This window comes from Saccostrea cucullata, unplaced genomic scaffold, assembly GCF_032062105.1.
Source record: "Saccostrea cucullata isolate Sc308-1 unplaced genomic scaffold, CSIRO_AGI_Scuc_v1 ctg2559, whole genome shotgun sequence".
Classification (NCBI taxonomy): Eukaryota; Metazoa; Mollusca; class Bivalvia; order Ostreida; family Ostreidae; genus Saccostrea; species Saccostrea cuccullata.
In genome coordinates this window covers 11,519-35,558 of record NW_026935515.1, presented here as the reverse complement: position 1 = coordinate 35,558, position 24,040 = coordinate 11,519, and the positions used below count along the sequence as shown (strand labels likewise).

At 31.1% G+C, this 24,040-nt stretch overlaps 1 protein-coding gene across 1 annotated transcript; it reads left to right on the top strand.

Moving 5' to 3' along the window:
- Positions 1-10,238: 10,238 nt before the first annotated feature.
- Positions 10,239-20,838, top strand: LOC134243076 (plexin domain-containing protein 1-like). The gene is made up of 9 exons (XM_062725296.1): positions 10,239-10,332; positions 14,860-15,026; positions 15,407-15,538; positions 15,930-15,999; positions 16,153-16,266; positions 16,370-16,423; positions 18,516-18,580; positions 19,071-19,158; positions 20,507-20,838. Exons 1-9 carry the CDS (start codon positions 10,248-10,250, stop codon positions 20,635-20,637), a joined length of 906 nt encoding a protein of 301 aa, XP_062581280.1. The 5' UTR covers positions 10,239-10,247; the 3' UTR covers positions 20,638-20,838.
- The last annotated feature ends 3,202 nt before the right edge of the window (positions 20,839-24,040 follow it).

The following is a 24,040-nucleotide window of genomic DNA, read 5'->3' as shown; positions in this document are numbered from 1 at the left end:
GCATTGAACATTGGGGATAAGGTTTAGCCCCCCCCCCAAAAAAAAAAAAATTAAATAGTTACAGTACTGTGCAGAGTACCCGCACGAAAGCCAAAAGTCCCCCTTTCAATTTGATTCCGAAGCCAATGAAATCTTATACCGTATAAGTGGAAATTTTAGCGAGACGCAAATTTAGCGATTTGTCCTTAAAAACTGGTATTTTATTTTTAGCGAGATGTTATTTCAGCGATTTAAAAATGTTCATTAAAGAACCTATTACAAATAAAACGCAATCAATTTTTAGCGAGATGTAAATTTAGCGATCTTAGCACCCTCGCTAATAATGCCAAAATTAAATCCTCGCTAAAATTTCTACTTATACGGTACTCTTATGAGCAGTTAAGTCGCTTTAATTTATAAGAAATAATTGTAGATACTTCAAGGAGACCTGGGGTGAATGCATCCAAAAGTAAAGCAGACAATTGCGTGCTTTTACAAATTCAATGCAAAATAGTTTTATTCTTTTTCCTTTAACCTTGGAATTTAGGACCAAGAGAAATAAACTTTAAGGGGGCCGACTATAGTTTTATTGTGTAAAAACTACAATAGCGAAACTCTTCATTTTTATACCATCTATAACTTACATTATCTACAGTGTATATGCAAAGTTTGGGGAAAATCTACCTCCGGGTATTTTTGAGGGACCGTCTCAAAATACAGGTACATTTACTATAGGATTATATAGGAAAATGCCAATTTTTAGCACTTTAAAGCAAATAATACAAATACTACAATAGACATTTTGTTCAAACTATAATATTTGATGAGTAATGCTATATTGTACAATATATGTAAGAAACACAAAATTCTACCGTCTTGTTACCAGAGGGGGCATCTCAAAATGTAAAAAATTAGCAAATTTTACTATTTTTATAAAGTACTACAAAAATATGACGTACACAATGGATTCACATGAAAATATAATGAAAATATTGGAGATATTCTCAAATTTCTATGTTTTAAATTTCAAGAGCGTATGTTGATTACTTTTTCTTTAATAATACTTTTATTACCCCTTTCTTTAAGAGGTATAGATTATCATAACGTCAAAAACACACTGCAACGACGTCAACCTACCTATCAGTTGCAAAATCGGATAAAAAATCAGTTATATCGAATTTTGTTATATTTTATATAGCTATAATTTCTTAATTTTGTTTAATATTAATAATGAGAAAAGGGGATGTTAATAATGTTCATGCATTTCCTATATGTAATATTTTTTTCCTGTAAAATGAATATTACTAATATATTTTATGCACATCTGTTTAGAGCAATTGTCAATTTGTTATAATTTTAACTTCTATTAAATCTGTAGGTACATATATGTCATAAACCTTGCATGTTCTTCGAAAATATCCAAAGCTTAGAAAAGGTTTTACAAAAATGTGTATCTTTCATGTAAATAATATATTATGACATTTGAAATTGATGCATTTCATATCATATAAAAATTGCTATTCAAACTATTATGAATTCTTTGCAGTTAAAAAAATGTTTATTAGGTTTGAAGCTTCTTTTAACCTAAAAAGTATGTTATACGATATAACATAACTTGGGGCAGTTAAGCCGTTTATAAAGAAAAACGTAAACTGCCCTAAGTAATGTTATATTGTATAACATATCAATAGGTTAAAATAAGTTTCATTCCTGATTTAATTTCAGTGTATACGTTATTTCCTCTGAAAATGGCTTTACATTGTGCGTATTTTAAAAAGTAGCGTCAAGATGAATAATACGTATTTGACCTAACTCATTGCAACGTATCCAAAGTATGTTATACCATATAGAGTAAATCTTTTATCAATAAATGACGTGTTATTTATTAAATTTTAAAATTATACATGTGAATTATTCACTTTATGCAATACCAAATTTCATAATTGGAAATATCTATAAACATATCATTGTAAAAGTTAACTATAATGTACCGGTAGTATGGGAACGTGTCTGATTATAAATGAGATAACTTTTTCCTACAACAAAATCGCAATTCTTTTATTTATGAGAGGAGGGGGAGACCTTTCGAATTATTTAAAAGGTTTATTACATTACAGATCCATTGATTTTCCCTGTATTCTATAGACATTGAGTAATCTTTTGACGATACACTCGACATAAATTGATAATCAATGTTTTAATTAACAATCACGATATTTATTGTGAAATCATATACCTTACAAACATTTTAATCAATCAATCTTCTAATCAAAGAAAGTTTGCAGGACTATAAATTTTATTTTACTTTTTTTCCCCTTTCATTGCAAGGACCAGGGGCCCGTTTCACAAAACTATCTTATGACTAAGATCTGTCTTAATACCGAAAATTATCGTAAGATTGCACCATAGCCGTTTCACGAAACTGTCATATCTTATGATAATCTTAAGCCCTAACTCCAAATCTCCTAAGACCCAAGATACATCAACTGACAAAGTTTGATGATTCTTAGCCAGATAGGACTGAAGATATTTCAATATAACTATAAAATACATGTACAATAAGTAGGTCACTGTGCTAGATCTATCATAATCTTATAATAACTAAATACATGTCTTAAGTCTAAAGTGAAACTTGCGACATGTATTGCGACTATGTATTTTGGATAAAACCAAAGGATATTTAAAGAAAACAAATTTAAAGATAGAAAAATCCTTAGGACTATATCCGGCCAGTCAGAACAATGACACCCCCAATAAAAAATGCCGAAAAACATACGATAGAAAAATTACGTGCGTACTTTGTGTTTTCCTCTCTATTCATTTCAAAACAAAAAAATTTCATTGGTTGTACCCCCTCCCATCTGAAATTGCACCCCCCCCCCCAAAAAAAAAACCAAATGCTTCTTGGATGGATCATGTGCATTTTAATGGATTTGATTAGTCCATGAATTTTACATTTTGTTACAGTGTGGCAGACAATATATAAATGGTTATTGTATTTCTTTTATTGTGGTGATTTAATTTCAACGTAAACATTTTATTCAGTCGTACAAAATTATATGAAAATAAAAGTTTAATTTCAGAGGTATCATCATTAATCTACAGGAATGTGTAAGGCAATTCAATATGCTGTAATATTTGATGCTGTATGTACATGTAATGCTTTCTTTATGCTTTTTTATTATATTATTGAAACCGTAAAATTGATTGGAATTTTTTCTTTCGTTTCTCTTCTTCATCTGTTAGCATCGATATAATGTTGCAGTAGTTGAAGCGTTTCAAAGACACCTGAATAGAATTAATTGGCAGAAAATCGTACTTATTTGCAAAGTTTCAGATACACTCTAGTAGTTTTAATTAAAAGTAATCATACTAATTAAAGCTGATGCTATGAAATGTTGTAAACTATGTGAGACACAATTATTATTTCAATATATCAAAGAAAATTAATAAAAGACTTCGTGAAAACATTATTTTAAAAAAATCCCTATGAAATTGAAGAATGGAATTTGTCTCAAGACTTGTCTTAAGATTTCTTATACTTAAGATAGTTTTGTGAAACGGCAATGACAAGTCTTATGATTGTCATAAGTCAGATCTTAAGATGATCGTAGGATCTATCTTAGGACAAATCTTACGATAGTTTTGTGAAACGCGGCCCAGGGAATTCCAATGTTTAACAGAGATCACGCATTACAAAAATATGATTCAGTCAGCCAGATAATTCAATTTGTGCAAAAAAATCTTCCGTGACGGACTGACAAAAGAAAAACATAAATAGAAAATTGAAATATAAATTGGCTCATAAACATTTGATTTCCAAACGTTTTTAAGATAGTTTTCAATGAAATAAGTGTTAATTTCGTTTGCAAATAATGGGAAAATGCTTAAAACGCCATCTCTATAACCGCCAATCGGTTAGAGATTCACTCGCATGTAACACCGGCATCCTCAAAATTATAACAATTATGGTTTCCTAATGGGGAATGTTCACACAACAGCAGATGAGATTCCGACCCAGAGCACTTAACACCGTCTAACCAGATAGGACCATCACCTTCCCCAAAATTGACGTCTTTCGATGAAAATTTGCATATACGTTTGACATACACTAAGAATTAATAAAAACAAGAAATGTTTTATAAATATTAGATATTTTCTCTACAATGGTGTATAAATGCATCAGTAGTAGGGGTACCCGGAGCAGTAATTAAATCAGATATTAAAAAATATGTAAAATCAACGTTCTAACTCTTCGTGGACCCAAAATAAGAGCGAAAACAATTCAGTTGATGTGTACAATTTTTCAGCTTTATTTCAAATTCTTTTTTGCAACTTTGATGGAATTTTGATCAGAAATACGAAAATAATTTAAAAATTTAAGCGCGGTAGAAAAATCTGCTAACAACGAAAAAATGAATTCTGACGTCAAGGGCGGAGCAGCCAGCATACCTAAAAAAATTTGTGCAATGTAGAACTTTTTCCAGACTGTACGACCCGTTAAAACAATAACAATGAGAAAAAAAGGGGAGTGGGTTTGTTATTTCATTGGTTACAATTTATTTTTTTTTTTTACAATGAATTCAACCAGAGTAAAATTAAAAGCTTTGGACAACCTTGAGTTATTACGTACGGTATTAATAACGTTACGGTATTAATATCGTTGATTCGCGTTGCATAAATCGGAACCGCATGATTCTAAGTCATCCTTTCCCCCAAAATTAAAAACAAAACATGTAGTGTTCAAAACTATGTTAGGTAACTTGTTGATTATTGTAAATCGAGGACTTTCATTCCGTATATAACAATTAAATTAAGATATTTCTTATTCTATATGTTGTGACATTTAAAAGAAAATAAATATAAGAAGAAAACATTTCACAATCAACAATGTTATTACTTGTAAGTAACTGCCTCTTATACTGAGAAGTAAATTACCTGTAACAGAATACAAAAAGATTCCAACAAACAACCTTACAGTAATCATTTCAGTTTTGTTCCATTACAGTTACATGTTGAGTTAATATCTATCAACAAAGAATATATTGAAAAGCTGAAGCAATTTAAAATTTAAAATTTAAAACAAAATTTACATGTTGAGTTAATCTCTATAAAAAGGGAAACATATTGAAAAACTTAAACAATTTACAAAACAAAAATTACACTGTAAGAAATAATAAAAGAAAGGATGTAAAAATCTTTTAGTATTTCCTCTGTTTAATAATTTTCCCTTAAGAATATATACTGATCTGTTTTTTGCGCACATCTTTAAAGCAATAGTCAATTAGTTATAAGTTTAAAGACTGTTACTTCTGTTAAATCAGTATGTACTACTATGTCATTAACCTCGCTTGTTTCCAAATATCCAAAGCTTAAACAAGATTTCAAATAGTTTGTATCCTTCATGTAAATAGTATATTAAAAGATGTAATTCATGGTACATACACATATAAAGTTGCACGACAATGTAGTTTGATTACTATGGGTATTAATAAACAATACAGCTCCGCACACGCATTAAGCTCACATGGATTTAACATCACATTTTTCAATGCGAATTTGTTTAACAAGGCAGCATATTATATCTTGAAATGATTTTAACCTCTTTTTTTTATTTCACTTACTTAAGACATAATTTACACGAACTATTAATTAATAAGATTATGATATGCTAGTGGTTAATGGATTGTGATAGTTCTCAAATGGTTTTCTATGGTTTCTTGTTAAAGGCAACCATCTTTATACACGTTTTTTTGCAAGTAGTTCTATGTATTGCCTAAAGAGAAAAATAGTACAGCTCATGTAAATTCTGTATTTTCTATGCTTTTACATGACTGGAAAGTATCATGGCCGATATGCGCCGTCAAAATACAAGTAAGAGTAGCTCTATTATGCACGCAGAATCAATGGCAAAACGCAAGAAGTAGTAATATAAATTTGTACATGTACAAATCTTGAGACAATACACTCAAGCCTACTTAACATTCCTTAGATTTATTGGAAAGATTATCTGTAAACTTAGAAGGGGCAAAATCAAATACATTTTCGGGCATCAGGTGCCATGGAGAAATGCGCACCCCCTGCAAACAGGTCACACCGGCCGTGTGCTTCTTCTCATGATAAGGAAATAATGGGAAAATCCGTCGTCAATTCAGGGTTTTAATAACGAACAAACATGTACAATCAGTATGGAAAACGTCAGTCAGCATTTCACTCAATGATGAATTGTATATGCTGATCGACAATGTCATTAATTGTATCAACTATAAAACTTAGGAATTGAATAATTTAAATGAGAATGCTGTTAAAGTTTACAATAAAAAAAATTAAAGTCATCACGTATATCTGCGAGCTTGGTTGTTAGATTACCATTAAAATCTTTCTCGAGTAAAATATCCAAATATGAAACAGATATGTTAGACTCTGTGAAGCTAAAATAGTAAACAAAATATATTGGTTTATAACTCGAAAAACACGAAAATCAAAACATACAAATATTCATGTTTCACAGTATTCACGTGCTTTTACTTGATCAAACTTTGCTTGTTAAATATTTATACATTTAACTCGATCCCTGGAAAATGTGGTTGGTAGACATTGGAGGACTTTTTGGTAAATAAACTTTAGACATAAATTTCTATTATAAAAGATACAAACAACAGCCGTTAGAGAAACAAAAATTTTTACCTCAAGTAAATTGTTTATTGTAAAATAATACCGTAAATCTTAAAATCATTTCGTCGATTAAATTTTGCTAATCTTGGTCAAAATGCTGTAGATTTATTTTTACCGTACAAAATTTGGCAAATGACCACTGCTTTATTTTAAGTTCCTTATTGTTGATTTGTTTTTGAGAAAATTGTTTTTTTTTTTAATGTAATGAAGTCACAAATTTGCTAAAAATTTATCTACAGCAAAGTTTTCTAGATTTTTGGTATGTATTCTGCAGACAATTACAATACTTTGCGGACTAGATTTTTACTTCAGTGTGCTCCTGGTACTATTTGTTTGGACGTAATATAAAATTTATATTACAATTTTTTCATAATTAATATGCGTAATATAGTAGATTGTAGAGCCTATATTACGAGTTTTCGTAATCCATAACAAATTCAAGCATTCCAAGAAATTGAGTGGCGGGTAGCAAAGTATGATGTTTACTACGAGATGTCACGGGCGAAAAATATGGAGTTCGGGTGATATAGACCAATGCGACATGCCTAAGCGAATATTGAAATTTACTGGAAAATTGGTCTTATCCTTTGGAAAATTCCTATGGAAGAATAATAAAAGAAATTGTCCACTCACTCATCGCTGGCGGTACTTTCTTCTTGAATTTCTATGCTGTCTGATAGGCGTAACTGACCAAACTGACCGCGTGCTATCAGTAGATGTGGAATCTGATATATTACTGACGTCATACTTTGCTACCCACCACTCAATTTCTTGCAAAGCTTGAATTTGTCTTGGATTACGAAAACTCGTTATATAGTCTCTTACAATCTGCTATATTATGCGTATTCATAATTTAACTACATTAGGAAAAATTGTAATTTACGTTTCATATTACGATAACTTGTATTATTACGCTTTTTCATAATCTTACGTTTCTTCGTAATATTACGAATTTTCGTATTGGACTGGACTGTTTTAGTCTATTTCTCTAAATTTTAGCATTCTTTTCATGCATCGGGTTCCTGAAAAATAAGGAAGAGAAGTATTTTCCGAATAGTGTATTTTAATTTGCCAATAAAGAAGAACTTTAAATTGGTTAGACAGTACAACATGCTACGTACATTTTGAATACGTTTTTCTTAAACATTTGCCATCTCAGGGATCTCTAAATGATTGTGAAACCTAATTTGGAGTATTTTAATTCAAAATCAAACTATCAAACGTTTGGGAAAAAAAGCGAGAAAACCACCAGACATTTAAAAAAATTCAGTAAATAAATACAGTAGTTTATGTTTGTTTAAAAAACCATTCAATGTGTGTATCGGTGATAGCTCAGTAGTACTCATCTAGTGCAAAGAAAAAAAAAATATTTGCTTCGATCCTGATATGTAGTATAAATACTGTAAATGTATTATACTTGTCAAAATTTCGAAGACCCCACTTTTATTATTTTTTTTTTTTAATTTAGAAACATTAACTTCAATTCACTAGTTGCTTACAAATTTTCCTTTAATTTGCAATACTGACCTGTCAAAGCCAAATATATAATTGAATGTGTAATTACTCGACCGTGACCGTTTTTGTTAAAAAGCATGAAGTTCGAGTTCTATATGTTTTTAGGGTGTATTCTTAACATTTTTTATTTCCATGTGTTCTCCATCTTTAATTGATAACGAAAAACAGAAAAAAGCTGGAATAAAATGCGGTGTATGTCCACACAACAATGTGCAAGTGAAGTTGAAATGGCCTAAGCTGGTCGTAGTTAACGAGAGTTCTGTTTCCTTTCATTGTATGACTTAATTTTATCTAAAACCTTTATAATTACAGCCCCAAAATACTACAAAGCGTACCTGAATTCCTTTTGATCGGTAGAAATCGCTAGATTTTCAACAAACACCACAAAATCATCCTAGAGTTTATCCTGAAAAATCAATGGAACCAGAACCGAAAGAGCCCTCCCCTCAATGTCAAACTGGAGGAGTTGGGAATACATGTAAGAAGTCGTTATGAAAATATTGTTGACAAGACACAGACACTTTCGATAAGCCCCCTTGTCATCCTAATCTCAACCCTAATTAACATGTATGGAAGAAGATAGACCGGAGTGTGAGACAACTTTTCCAGCAGCAGAATGTAGCAGAATTAGAGAACGACCTAGTCTCTACATGGAAAAAAAACATTCAATGAAATTTTTTTTTCTAAAATAGTGTAACATCTTTGAGGAACGGTTGTCTTGCTGTGAATTCGTTTGAATGGGGAATAATGCAGTATTTAACGTTGTGAATTTTTAATTCTAGGGTGCCTTAACTTTTCTGCATATTGTGTTAAAGTGCTTCAATAAAATAAACTAAATGAGAAAAAATATTTTGATACTTTATTATCCTGTATACTTATTAAATTATACTGTTAAAATAATTCAATATAAGAGCGAAGTAAAGCAAAAACTTGCCTGGGGATTTAGAAATTTTGACTAGTATATAATTGGCATGTAACATATTTTACGGAAATTCATTTTTCAGTAAGTTGGTGCAGATTTTATCTAGCGCCATCTGATTCTAGATGTAAACGTATAATGTACAGTCCATTTAGCGGTGTACTTAATTTCACGTATTCATCTTTCTGTCTAAATCGCTAAATTCAATACACCGCAAAATATAGTACGTTTACAGTATAACAAAATTCACATTCATTTTTTCTGTCAGTTTAATTACTTCGAACTATTGGTATAGCATGTAATGATCAAAAAATAAAAAATACATGGCAATCACCGTTTTGAAACTAGGAGTTTCAGTATTTTCTTTTCATTGATCACAAAAGTTTTAATGAAATTTTCCTATTTTTATCATGATGCAATTTAAACAAATTGTTTCCATATATTATAATCAAATTGATAGCGTCTTTCCCTCTCCTTGTCTGTCTGACTTCAAAACGTTATCAACCACATCAATGTTATGAATTTATGAATATTAAGCATAAAATTTTATTCTTAGCTTATAATTTTAAAACAACTTTTGTTTATAAACAAATTTACACACCGAAAGGTGTTCGATAAATATCGTCATAAATAATGATTCAATGGACTTTTTTATAATTGTAATCATAAAGTAATCAAAAACACAATCATGATTACGGAAATTTTGTGAAATCAATTAAATAACGATTTCTTGTAAACAGAAAAATGGGATGATATCTGATTACTTATGATTATTCGGTAAATTGTAATCATTTACAGCTGATTACGATTACCTTATCTGCTTAACACTTCTGCATCTTATAAACTATTAATAGACCTCAAAATTGTTTCTCTCTCAGTCTTAGTTTTTAACAGAATCATATCCGGGATTAAAAGTTTGTTGTATGGAAAAGATTCTTTGACATATCCAGCCCAGTCTTGCTTTTTAAACTGAATATATTAACTCATATTCACTTTTGTTTGTACTGCTGTAATTTTGCTCTTTAAATGCACGTTCTGTCTACAACACAAATTCTTACAGCCACTATCAATGCATGCATTATCGCTATATATATGTGGTTGATTGCTCGAATGTGCTGTTAGGTTCAATCATCTTAGAAACTGTTACAGTAACATAAATATGGCGTCTTATCTGTATTCTGTGAATGTCATAATAGCAGGGATATTTATTACATGTTCTCAAGTGAAATTCACCTTCCAAAAAGGTAAGACTGATTTAATGAGTACTAAATTAAATGTTATCGAAAGCACGAGGGCACTTTTGATTGGCATTAATGTCAGGAATCTACGTTCACTTGAAAAGTGAACATTTTTTATCTTACATAAAATGTTAGCATTTTTTTCATGTATCGGTTCCTGTGAGATAGGAAAGACAAGTACAGTATTGTGTCATTAGTGATGGTCCAAATTCACGTGCAATGCTTATTTATCTGCATACTATATATAAACAAAGGTGATATCATCGAAAATTACACCATTTTAAGAATGTCGTATTGACTATCACCTGACAAATTTACTCGTTACAAATTCTCGACTGCTGCGTATATTGTAAATGTAAACAATATGGATCCTGCTCGGAAAGAGTTGAGTAATGGTGTCAAAATAAAAGTTATTTCTTTGTATCTGACGGGACTGAAACAACCAGGAATTTCTCGATAATTGGAATACTCCGTACAACAATCACATCTGTGACCGATCATTTTCGGAAGCGAGGTAATATCGAAAATCTACCAAGGGAAAAGTCAAAATTTAATGACAGAGATGTACGACAACTTTTGAGGTTAGTGAAAGAAATCAGAAAAACGAAGTTTGTCCGATGTCACTGCATTATTAAATCAACAGAGTATCTACAGTTTCAAAAGGAACTGTGCAGAGAACTTTATATAATTAGAGGTATTTTAGGAGAGTTGTACAAAAACGAATCAGAATTCATGAAGTCAGTCGTAAAGCTCGGCTTTCTTGGTGCAGAGGCAATCGTTACAAAACTGACATTGGATCCAATGGTCGTATATTCATCTGGAGAAAGTCTTCGAGGACTATCTACCCTGATGTTTATCGCAACCTCCAACACCTATGTTCAGTTTGCTGGTATGGGGTTACGTAAAATTTGGTGTAGGCACACTTACTGTCGTACATGTAAAATGTGATATAAATGCTCAAAAATATTTTGATATTATTAATGGACATTAGAAACAGGTCATTGTGTGTCATTTTCTCGGAATAATTACATCTTCCATGACGACAATGCACCCATACAAAGAGCCCGTTTAGTGCAAGAATTCAAGATACATAAAAATTACATTCACTCACTCCACTCTTTGTTCTGGTAAGCTCAGAGCCCTGATTTAAACATTATAGTGAACCTATGGCTCAGATTCAAAAGAGAAATGAAAAATGGCGACAGAATTTTCACCTCTAAAATTGAACTAGAGACGGCCATTAGACAGTAGTAGACAAATATCCCGGTTAACTACATTTACAAGTCAATCCCCGAAGAGTAAAAAGAGTATTTCGATCAAACAGTTACATAACAAAATAATGAGGTGAGAAAAATGATTGTTTATATTTTATTACAAGTTTATTTTACCAAGCGAGTTGCATATTTGCTGCAGCCATTTTGAATTTGGACGATCAGTAATAGCGCAATAGTGTATTTTCCCGATATTATATTTTGATTTGCCGAACATGAATTTACAATTAATTAGATGAGTCATTTTGTACAACATGCTTTGTACATGTACATTTTAAACTTTTTTTTAAACATCTGCAATCTTGGGTACATCTCTCCATGAATTTGAAACGATATCTGGAGCATTTTAATTCAAAAACAAATTACATATAACAAACGTTTTTTTTTTTAAAAATGGAGAAAGATCAAGAGGCGTTTTAAAAAAAAATCCGATAAGTAAATACAATAGTTCGTTTTTGTTTTAAAAACCATATAATGTTTAGAGAGGTGATAGCTCAGTGGTACTCGTGTAGGGCACCGAAAAGGGGAAATTTTTGGAACTGAAAATGTACCGTTTCATTACAAATGTTGCCCTGTGATTTTTCATGCTTGTAATATTGTCTACAGGCATTGCCTAAAAGGATTTTGAGATATGCAATTTTTCATTTTATTTTGCACAAAATTTCGAAAAATAAAAGCGAGTGACAGCTGTGGACAATATTTTCTGAAGATAAATTACTCTTGAAATGGGTTATTTTGAGGATTTTTCTGTTTAAAAAAGAGAAACACACCAAAATAATGGCGCCATATTTCTAGATTGATATTCCTTCGTGCCATATTCAGCTACAATTTATTTATAAAATTAATATTTAAGAAAAATCAGTCATTTTCCATAATTTGAAAAACTGGCTTCACAGACATCATTTATGGGTATGTAAATTATATTTTATATAAAAGATCACTCTTTGTTAACACATGAAAGCAGATTTAACTGTGGTGTTTACAAATTCCGCTCTAATATTAATGTAAATAAAAGGTGAAGATATAGAACCGTTGTTTCTTACTTGAAGCCGAAGATTAAAATTTTTTAATGATACCAATTGTTTTTATCATGTTGTGATAAAAGAAATCCAAGAATGGTCGTGAAGTTACGTCATATTTTAAATCATCAAGAGGGAATAACCAGAAATTTATGACGATGCAATTTTTAGAGTTATCGTTCTTTTAAATTCGACTTCAACGGAACGAGTCAGACTTTGGTAAATTTTGTCAAAAATTGGTAATTTTTACATAAAATTTTAGAGAAATTTCACTTTAATGTTTGTAAAAATCTTTTTAGAGCTGGTTTTAAGTAGTATGTTCATTTCTCAGTACACCGGACACAAATTAACGATGCATCTGACACTTTCCAATGCAAATATACATGTAATCACAACCATTTTCATACAGAACCCAAATGACAGATTTTTTTGTCGGAAATAAAAAATAAAAACTCTATATTTTCAGTCAAAATACACGTAATCCATATGTAACATCTAGAATCTGACTTAATTTACTCCTCCAAACCAGACTATCTTAACCCATGAGAAAAAGGCGCGAATTACAGTATTACAAACATTTTAAAGCATTTCCAAGGCAAAGTGAGCCATCTTGAATCGTTCTACATTTATGCAACGATATCGTTAATTACATTTAAGCTGAGAGTTATTTCTAAGATAAAATCTTAAAGTATATATCAAGGATTTTAAAGTACTGTGATAAAAGTATATTTTTTTCGGTCGAAATACCGTCTGTCCGATGCATGGTGAATAATATACGTCCCATGGTGAATTTTCAGTTATTTAGAAAAAATCAATTTTAGGTGACATTTTCTCAATAAAAGGCATATAATTGTGTCCCAAATTTATATTCTAATCACATACTAAGTGGTAAGCTCCATTTTGATAATTTTCCGTCCGTAACGATATCGCTAGAACTTGTTGAAGTACAAGGGTGTCCGTTGGTGAATTCGCCCTATGTATCGATCGGGTAGATTGAAAATACCGAAGTCTAATTCAAGAATAAAATATTAATCTTAAATACGATAAAATGCATTCTTTGTATCCAGTTTTATAAATAGGACACCCTCCTAAACTTTAAACCTTGAACCATTCGGGCCTCAACACCTTCCGTCCCCCTTTCACATTAAGGTTCATAAACCCTCTGCTCACTCATATGAAATTTTTCTTTAACTTTTATGATTTTCCAAAGCAAATATATATGCTGAATAAAATACAAACAATTAAAGCATGGCTTGCGGGACAAAATTTGACAGAAAGGCACTTAAACTTGACAAATTTGTAAAGGAATCATAGACATTTTTGTCATTAAGAGTTATCTCTCTTATCAGAGTATCAATGTGCCTTAAGTTCAGGATCAGCAACAGAGTAGGTTTGTCTATCTACTTTGAAGGAGTAATTGAAATAAGCACAGAAATTCTGGCATTTAGTTAACTACACTTAATTTACAACTGTTTTTTACAGATCAAAGAACATAACGCTAACATTTATATATCTAACTGATCACATGCTGTATTTGAACCCAGAAATAATTAGTAATATTTTGGTACAGATCAAAGAGTATAAGAGGATTACATTTAACAAATTTACTGGCCATATGCGATGGCTCGAAGTCGATTAAATAAAATGTTGATGAAGCTCGCTTACAGGAGAGCGAGACTGTGGTCGAAACAGCTGTCTGTAATAATTCCATTAGTTCTGAAAATTTTTCATATTCTTCAAAACTTCAAAACAAAGCCTCAAACCACATTTGGCCCATCAATACTAGTATATAGTATATGTCACTAAGTTCAAAGTATTTTTTATACAAATAAAAATTGATTCAGTTTGAAGGATAACTAAGATTAATACCTGGGTAAGTGAGGAATGAGATATGCACAGAAACAAACAAACTAATTGGTGGAATTGGTCGAATGTGTCCAAAAATATGCCTGAGATATATTTTAGAACCCTTCGTCAAACTTATTTTGTTAATCCCTGACAGTTACAGATGGTCACAGAGCATGTCATGATTAGAACGTTAACGAAAGGCCAATCTTCAAGATTAATGTTATATATACTTTGCAATTGTTTTCTTAAATAAATCCATGTTTAAAAAATCTCCGACGTAACGGATTTAGGATTAAAGTGTGGCTCTTGATATACGTCAAAACATGCAGTTGAACCTAGTCAGTAAATTTGTAATATTATTTATCAATGGGAACCTAAAAAGATATTTATTTTAGATGTTCCCTACCTTGTGAAAGACGGTGGATCTAATGAAGATGAAATCTTTACATCATTAAACAAAAGACAGATTAGTAACTTAAGCAGTGCTCCATTTCGTACCAATGGCAAAATTGACATTACCACAACAAAATATATCAACATTCCACAAGACTCTGAAAATGTGGTAAGTAAATCAAAACCAAACACTAATATAATAATGGGTTTTTAAGAAAAACAATAGATGTAGAATTTTTACCTCTTTTTGTGAATATTTCACACACAAACACACCGCCGTTTACAGGGCAAAGAGAAGTTGTTCACTGCAATATATTATGACAAAAATTTAATTGATACATTTATATGTTTGATATTTAAATCGGTTTGTAAACTCTATCGAGAAGAGTTGGAGGCGCCGATCCTGTCCTTTCCCTGGTACGTAAAATAGCAAAATAAAAAAAAAGTTTAGAAAACGTAACATATTTCGGAATAATCGTTCAATTGGAGGTCAATTTAAACGATTAATTACTCAATACTGTTAACTAAACTTATTATAAACCATTACAGATAATTAGGAATCATGGGTATTACACTTCAAAAGTAATGACAAAAACTCCTGATTTCAATGAATACTGGAATGACCTGAAAAATACAAAAGGATATATGACACTCATAAGGGGGAGCTATCCGATAAGTATGGTAAGTATCAAAGTGAACACTTTTTTTGTTCGTTGATTTTTGTCTTCTTTTTTCTCTGTCATCTTTATATAAATAAGGAATAGATCTACAAGTGATAGGGGTCAAAACAGACACAGTTCCCTGAGTAGTCATTCATCTCATTAAAGCTCATATCATGGTAAAGAAATTAAGAGTTGAGCCTAGTGGAGAAGCATTTTTATTTTTCATAATTTTGTTTTTTAAATGTAAAAAATATATACTTGACACAAAGACTGTAAAAAAGACCTTTAATACAGTCCTCCAAGCTACAATCTATCACTGAAAACAAGCTTGCTAATACATCTCAAAAAGCCTTTATCTGTACAAAATTGTATCTTAAAAAACAATATGCGACATTCCATCTATTTTGCAGAAGGCTGACCTGAAATTTAAATTCAGATTTTATGGAAATAACATAACCAAGATCATATTAACCAGCTCAGGTAATGAACAATGAAAAAGTTAAAGCATGTAAGATAATACTATATAATTATAACATACTCAGTAGAGTTCATATTTCATGGGTATTATAGTAATTTGGAGATAAAAATTTTTACACCTTGGAACAAATTGTGTCTACATGTTTATATTCTCAGGATTTTTATACATGGGCCAATTTATTCATAATAATCTCCAAGACACACAGTATACTGCTCCACTGATGGCAATGTTTGAAGCTGAAGATTCAAACATCCTGTATAAAGACTTTGGTTCGTTAACTTATCATTCGAATAATCAAGCTACATATGTCTTCTTTTTGTATCAATCACATGAGCTATGATATTGATAATTTCCTTTACTTTCTTTCTGCAGGTGACAAGTTTGTATTGGAATGGCAGGATGTTTATCTCCCAGACAAGAATGACAGTAAGGCCAAATTTTAAGATAGTTCTGAGTCGTTTTACATGTATAATCGTATTCCAATTATTCAAAAATGGGATTTAACATAACATAGAAATCGAAAATTAAATCAATGACTTGGTAATCGGATGCAATGCAAAACTAACTCACTGAGGATAATAGTGTAATCTTTAAATTCTTGTATTAGAATTAGAATCATGATTCTTAGTTGGATATGAATTTCATCTAAAATGTGTAACAAATTCTATAATGATAACAATTTCCAGCAAAAAAATAATTAGAAAAAAACAAGTTTTAAAACGTTGAGCGCTTGAAGAATTCAAAATATTATTGCCAACGTTTTACACAGTCCAATTCCATACACGCTTAATTTGTCCTCTAGATAAATGATCTTTAAAACAGGCAGCCACACATTTCATCCGTCTCACGAAAGTTCTACTTTCTTTAAATCCTCACATCTCTAGAAAACCAATTGCTTCCTACAGTTTGGTCTTTCCTGTATCACTAATAATATTCGTCTAAGTCAGAGTGTGCCCAAAATTTTCACCATTTTTGTTTAACCTTACCGAATTTCGACATTGTTTCACGATGTCATAATGAACAACTTATCATCGATTGATGAACTAAATTTCAAGTAAAATCAATAAAACGTTAATTCCGTCTCGTACATCCCAGCTTGTAGAAAGGAAAGATTTTAAGATATTTTTACCTTACGTTTCTTTGTGTGCACTTAACTGAATTTGTCTGTATTCTGGTGTACTAAATATAAATATGTTGCTTATTTGTACGAAAAGCATTTGAGCTGTATATTTTGTGATAAGCAAAAGTACTTCTTACATATATCTGTTATTTTCATGGCCCCTATAGTTGAGACGTTCTCTGTCAGGTAGGGTACTGTTGATAATGTACTGGGATAGCTTTCATTAAATCAGATAGTCTTATCTTCTCATAAGTGTTGAGTAAACAAAAATTTTGCATAGTTAAGATGGGCATGGATGCTTCAAATAGAATTTTTTAAACTGTTGGTCCCAGCATCCTGGGATCTGGCCTTACAGGAGAAGGCTATCAATAATATAGTTGAGATGCGTTAATTCTGTGACGCGCATAGTTATGATGATGAGGGTAACTATTCAAAATTTTTAAATTTTTTTTACCCTGCTGCTGGGAGTGGGTTCTGGTGTTTGGATAGGGCTGTGCTCAATCTGTAGTGAAAATGTATGATTGCATCTGTGAAATTTTTGTTTGCTTCTGAACATATTTTGGACAAACGGAGTAAGGGCAAATAAGATCTTAATTATTAGTTGTTACTGAATATCACCGATTATTTTCTTGATCCTGATCTTATGACCTCTCTTGTTTCTCTTGTTTTAAAACAATAAAGATTCATCAATTATTTTGTTATATTTACAATAAGTGAATATGTTCTCCTTGATTTCTTAAGAAACCCCATTGCCGTTAATAAGTGCATGAACAACACTAGGCATATCACCTGTACAGATTTCTTGATTGGTGGCTGTTCCATCATTGAAACGTATTAAGACAGTCGAATCAATGATACAATAATTAATCTTTTTTATCCTACTTTAAATGATTATTGAAACAGATACAAATATAAACAATAAAATGCCTTTCTTGGTTGTAAGTACGGGAATGAATGTTGCAGCTGATGCAGATTTTTTTATATTACTCGCTTACTCGCGGGTTATGTATTTTTGTGGAACAACTTAGACATTCATTTTCGTACTTCTAACCAAAGAAAGCATTTTATTGATTAAATATACTAGAAGGATCCTCTTAATTGCTGTGATATACACTGGTACGGTCCTTTGGCTCTTCATTTTCTAGGGCTTCTAATACTGTGAAATCACAAATTTTTGTTGGGGTAATTTTCGTTGTCTTTGAGGTATGAGGAGACCAATGAATTCATGTCCACCACGAAATGTAAGATGTTACATGCATAATTACTCAACAAATCTTCATCAATTAATTCAAACTGCCATGCACGAACCAAGTGTTTTATTCAAAACACCAAAATTTTACCCCACGAAAAATGTGATTTTATAGACTAAGTTGACAAAATTTTATGTCTTTTTTGTAGCTAAGCCGTTCCATTTTCAGACAACGCTTCATGCAAATGGCACAATCTATTTTGCCTACAAACAGGTAAAATCCATCATTTAGCTAATAATTACAAACAGATAGGCAAAAATGGCCACAAGACATGAATGAACATTTGTCATAATTTATTCCTAGTATATAAGCAAACAATATTTAAGATACAAAGAGAAGATATTAAAAAAAATTCTTTATAATTCTTTTATTTTCGAAACTATCTAAAGATCTTCATGATTTTTATTTCTGAAATTTTTTCAAGATAATACTTATATGGTTTTTATTTTATTTATGATTTTAATGCACGGGTACAGGTAAAAACATTTATTGGTGCCTTGCAACAGTTGTCTGGAATTCATTTCTAATACATCTGTAGCTTTTTAATTGCAACTTTATCACATTTCTTCGTTTCAAGTATACATGTCTCTCAAATTAATTTGTCATGCACCGGGATAATGTTAAGTATTCAATATCACTATAGGTGTAATGTGTTTTTTGTCTGTGCAAAACAAGTAACAAGTAAAATAAATCTTTATTGAAGGTACCTGTAGATCTGTTTGATATTGACATGAAGAATCATCCCGTAAAAGTAGGCTTATCCGATGCATACTACATCGACGTCATAGCTGGTATGAGTAATGATGATATATCATATACGAGGACTGATATAAAGTGTGCAGTACCAGGGGTTACCTAGTTAACTTTGTAATAAAGTGTCTAGATTTTAATGTAAAAATTCAAAATTTCAAAAACTCAATTACTTATAATTATTATGTCATTTTCTGATGTCGTTTCTGTCACTTATTAGACGGATATAGGGAATATCAGGAGAGAAAAAAAGTATATAAATATTTGAAATTTGAAAAAGTTACACAAAACGACGTCTGCCATGCAAACGAATCAGCATGATGATATTAGCATGATGAAATAAGATATCATTTTAAAAGCTTTATTGGGATGGAAAACCGGTTGGTCACGTGATCAAATCCCACCCGTTTTACATTACAATAAAACTCAAAAATTAATACCTTATTACTTATATTTACATTTGTGACTGAGTAATTACAAATAGTAAGGTACTTAAGTAAAGTTTGAAATCCGTAATTTATTTTTTCAAACCTTAACGCTATAAATTGAATTTGTTAAAAACGTCGATCGCTTAAGACGTCACTATGAAATTACCTAATGAAGGTATGACTAAACAATCAATTTATGGTCACATGACGAACTTGTTTAACGGAGATGTAAACAAGCCTTGTTCAAATAGTGATACACATGTATATGCGGGAAAACATTTGCAAATGTAAATATATGTCGATAATGATCTTGCAAAAGCGCCTTGGAGCACCTGAAAATATGTCAATAATTTCAACAGGGCTAAGAAATAATATATTTATTCCTTTGTTGCATAAAAAAAAATTAGGGTGGCATTTACATTTTAGAGGAAGTGAAAGAGTCCTGACAGATGATGAAATGCAAAATGTAAAACTAAGAAATCCTTAACATGATTATACGTCCGACTGAGTCATTGGTCAAAGCAAAATTTCCCCTAATAACATTAGTGTTATATTGTTATTTTTCCTATTTGACATTTCCATTCAGCCATCGACTAATTTAAAATTTTGATAGCACAAAACAAAAACAAACTTTTCTCGCGAACATTTTGGACAGCCTTTGTATATCCTATCAGAAATATATGGATACGAACAGGTCCCAAAAGTAAAAAGATATTAAGCATAAAAATCTTCCTTTTTCTCAATTTTAAAATGATGTGACTTCTGTTCAAATCAGCCAATTTACTCTGTAACGTTCGGAAAACCTTCATTCAAAACCAACTCAAAGAAAAAACATTATGAGCCACATTTATGTAAAATATTTTATCAATTCCAAATCCAATTAAATAATAAAAGAATCAAAAAGTAATTTTCTTATCAAAACGTAATGTTGATCCAGTATTACATAGAACTATATCTTCAGGCGGTGTAATAAGAAGAACAGTACACGAATACAACCGTATAGACATCGACTTTAAACTTGTTCGGACAGGGACGGTGGTTATTTTGGACCCATTAAAGAGTAGGTTGTTTTTTTTTTGTTTCGGGGAATAGGAAATGCTCGATCAATATTACTACACTAAATTATATCAGTATTTGTTCTTCTTAAACCGTGAGTAGACAAAAATAATTCTTTCTGTCTCTGACAATGCCTTAACGCCAGCAATGATACCTGTTACAAACCGCTTGGCTTTATTTTATCCAAATTCAGATTTATCTGCACCTCAGTTTCTCAAAAGATGTTTCTTATTCAAACAAAATCACTTAAATGTTTTTACGTTTTTATACTCGCTTACAGCTTGTAACATTGCAAAGGATTGTACAACATGTTTAACTCAGGAAGATTCATTTCACTGTAAATGGTGCCCTATAACTGGGAGATGTTCCGATGGCTTTGACTGGCTAACACAAAAATGGCGGGAGCAAGCATGTGCCAGAAAGGTAAGGAGTTCTTTTTTTTTAGATTTACGCAGAACATTTATCACTTAACAGATGTTGCATGGTCGAAAATATTATAATTCCCCTTCTCTGATAACCATTAGAATAAATTCGTCAACACATTCAGTGACATACCAGGGTAAATCATGTATGCAAAACTTTCACTTTTGAAAAAAAAGACTTAGACATAATCTCATTTTGTGCATTATATATCATTAATATCTGAACTGAACATATCACTCGCCTCTCTATATTGATATTTCGTGATACATTGGCTAGAGCGTCTGCACTAGAGTCGCGGAGTATGGAGATGAATCTTACTTTGTGGGTTCGATTCCACTGCTGGACATAGTGATTGGTCCTTTGGATGAGACCATATAAACTGAGGTGCCGCGCACAGCACTGTTAAGGCCTACTTTGAGAAATCAACAGAGAATAGACGTATAAAATAGGGGGACCTTATTAAAATTGAATTTATTTTAATTAAGCTGTTTTATTATCACAGAACTCAAATAATTATGGAAATAGCACAGCATAGCCCACTCTGTACTGTATCACGTTTGGTCTCATCGATGGACAGTCACGTGATGAATGCATAGTTCGTATACTGAATGTAGGTCATGAACAAATTTCAATATTCCAAGGGCATACACTATTTGAAATTTAAAAAATTCAAGCTATTAATTGTTTCTGAAAAGTGCTGCTGTTTTGAATGGAATTGGCGTTTTAATAGTTAATCTTTTAGGTAAATTAGTCAATGTCGAAAAATGCTAGACTTTTACCAAATATTTTGTGTACTTATAAAATCACACCCTTGATTTAAAGAAAGCAGCAGCACTTTTCAAGTTAAGAAAAATATACTTTATCTATATTCAAAAAATATCCTTTATTTATATTCAAAAAATGTTTATAAAACGTTTTAACAGACAGTTTAAAAGAAATGAAATTAGCAAATAGAGTAAAAACTATACATGGCATATTATATAAGACATATTTGTACATAATATTCAATAAACTGAGTTTTTAAAAAAACAGTGTGCCATAAGATACATGTAAGAACAATTACTTCACTTGTTTAAATTTTTATTCTGCAAATACATTGTATGCTGATTTAAAAGAAGCCAAAGAAACTTTAAAAGACCGTTTATTATATTCATTTCGTGTTTTTGGAGTATATAAAAGACCGCTAGCATTACTTCTTGTTGCCCTTGAGCTTACTTGGCTAATATAGCTAAATATTTCCATTTCCAATTGTTTTCTACGGAAGTCCATTTAGGACCTATCAAAAAATATTTTTGAATTCGTTATAACGATTTTTAGAATTCGTTATAACGAATTTAATTCATTATTACAGATTCATTGAAATCGATATAACGATTTTAATTTGTTATTACAGATTTATTGAAATCGTTATAACGAATTTAATCTGTTATTACAGATTTGTTGATTTCGTTATAACCAATTCAAGAATTTGGTTATAACGAATTCAACAAATCTGTAATAACAGATTGAATTTGTTATAACGAATTCAACAAATCTGTCATAACAGATTCAATTCGTTATTACGAATTCAATATTTGAATCTGTAATAACATATTAAATTCATCATAACGAATTCTAAAAATTGAAATGGGCTTCCGTAGTTTTCCCTAAGATAAATACTACATGTGTACTTAAATAAGTCTTGTTAATTTTTCCATGATTTCTGTGGCATGTAAATTTCTCTATTGACGTACTTCTGAAAGGTCAAATGTCATTCTGCATGTATACATGACTGGCATATAAATACACTGAAGAAAAAAAATGATGTTTTGTTTAATTGTAATTAGATATAATATATATATTTATACAAACAAAATAAATAATGAATTATCTCCAGATCAAAAGCAAGTCACCGAGTCCACTACCACCGAGGACTCGCGCGACCGAGCTCCACTTCCCTAAAACATGGCCCATCTGAACCACGTGGAGAAATCGGCATCGCCACATAGATCGATACGCACTTCATCATATGATACAGACATCGTCTCTTAGTCATTACCATCCGACTTATTAAGCAACTCAACTCCCTCTGTTGTTTTAACATCCACACAAATCTGTTTCCTGGCCATGCTGACCAACTCTCGTTTCATCAACTGTAATATTGTGTCCTAGAGCCTATATACGTTTTTGTGCTTCCGACAACCTAAATATAGGTCACATATATAATTAAAGTTAACAAGATTGCTTTGGTCATAATTTATAAATTTTAATAATATCTTTTGTTGTTTATTCTATAAATGTTGATATTTGGCTACAGTAACTAAATAATCATTAAATTTCGTTCGTGTTTTATGGGACTATTTTTAAATTGTAACATTTGACGTCATGTGAAATAGAAAAGAACATAAAATGCCCCGTGCATTTCAAATCTACTAAATTAGCCGGTATTACGATTTATCTTTGGATTATTATTTCAAGTAAAAATGGAAATATAAGAAATCACTGTATAGTTATGAGGGTGTGTCAGGGACATCTACAATAGTGGGAAACATGGGATAATTTAAGCATAAAGGGGGAAAAAATTATCCAATGTTTCTCATTATTGTTGATGCCCTGACATACTCTCCTAACTAGACAGTAATTCCTTTAATACAGTGTACATTCAAATATTCTGGCGTCATACTTTTCATAACTTTAAATGCAAGCACAAGTTTTCTATATATATAGTTTTCTTCTATTTGTAAATCTTTTTTGCTCCTCCGGGGGCCCAAATTGGATTAATAAAATCTTGTATCTTGTATCTTGTATAAAGTTATCATGTACAGGCATCCATTTAAGAGCACTAAAAATGTAAACAGTATGAGTTTGGATTTCTTCAAGTTCATGATGATTCTATAACATAAACATAAACATCACGTCTTTTCTGTACAGTGATCGAGCGTCATTTTGAAAATAGACGTTCTAGGTCGATCCCGATATCTTTTCATGCTGTAAAGGCCAAATGGATATTTATCTAAAAAACGTGCCTATTTAACTT

Excerpts from the sequence above, each read along its gene's own strand:
- LOC134243076 (XM_062725296.1), top strand. The coding sequence starts at position 10,248 with ATGGCGTCTTATCTGTATTCTGTGAATGTCATAATAGCAGGGATATTT. Across the intron at positions 15,027-15,406 it reads CACAAGACTCTGAAAATGTG|ATAATTAGGAATCATGGGTA; the intron begins GTAAGTAAATCA and ends AAACCATTACAG. Across the intron at positions 16,267-16,369 it reads CATCCTGTATAAAGACTTTG|GTGACAAGTTTGTATTGGAA; the intron begins GTTCGTTAACTT and ends TTCTTTCTGCAG.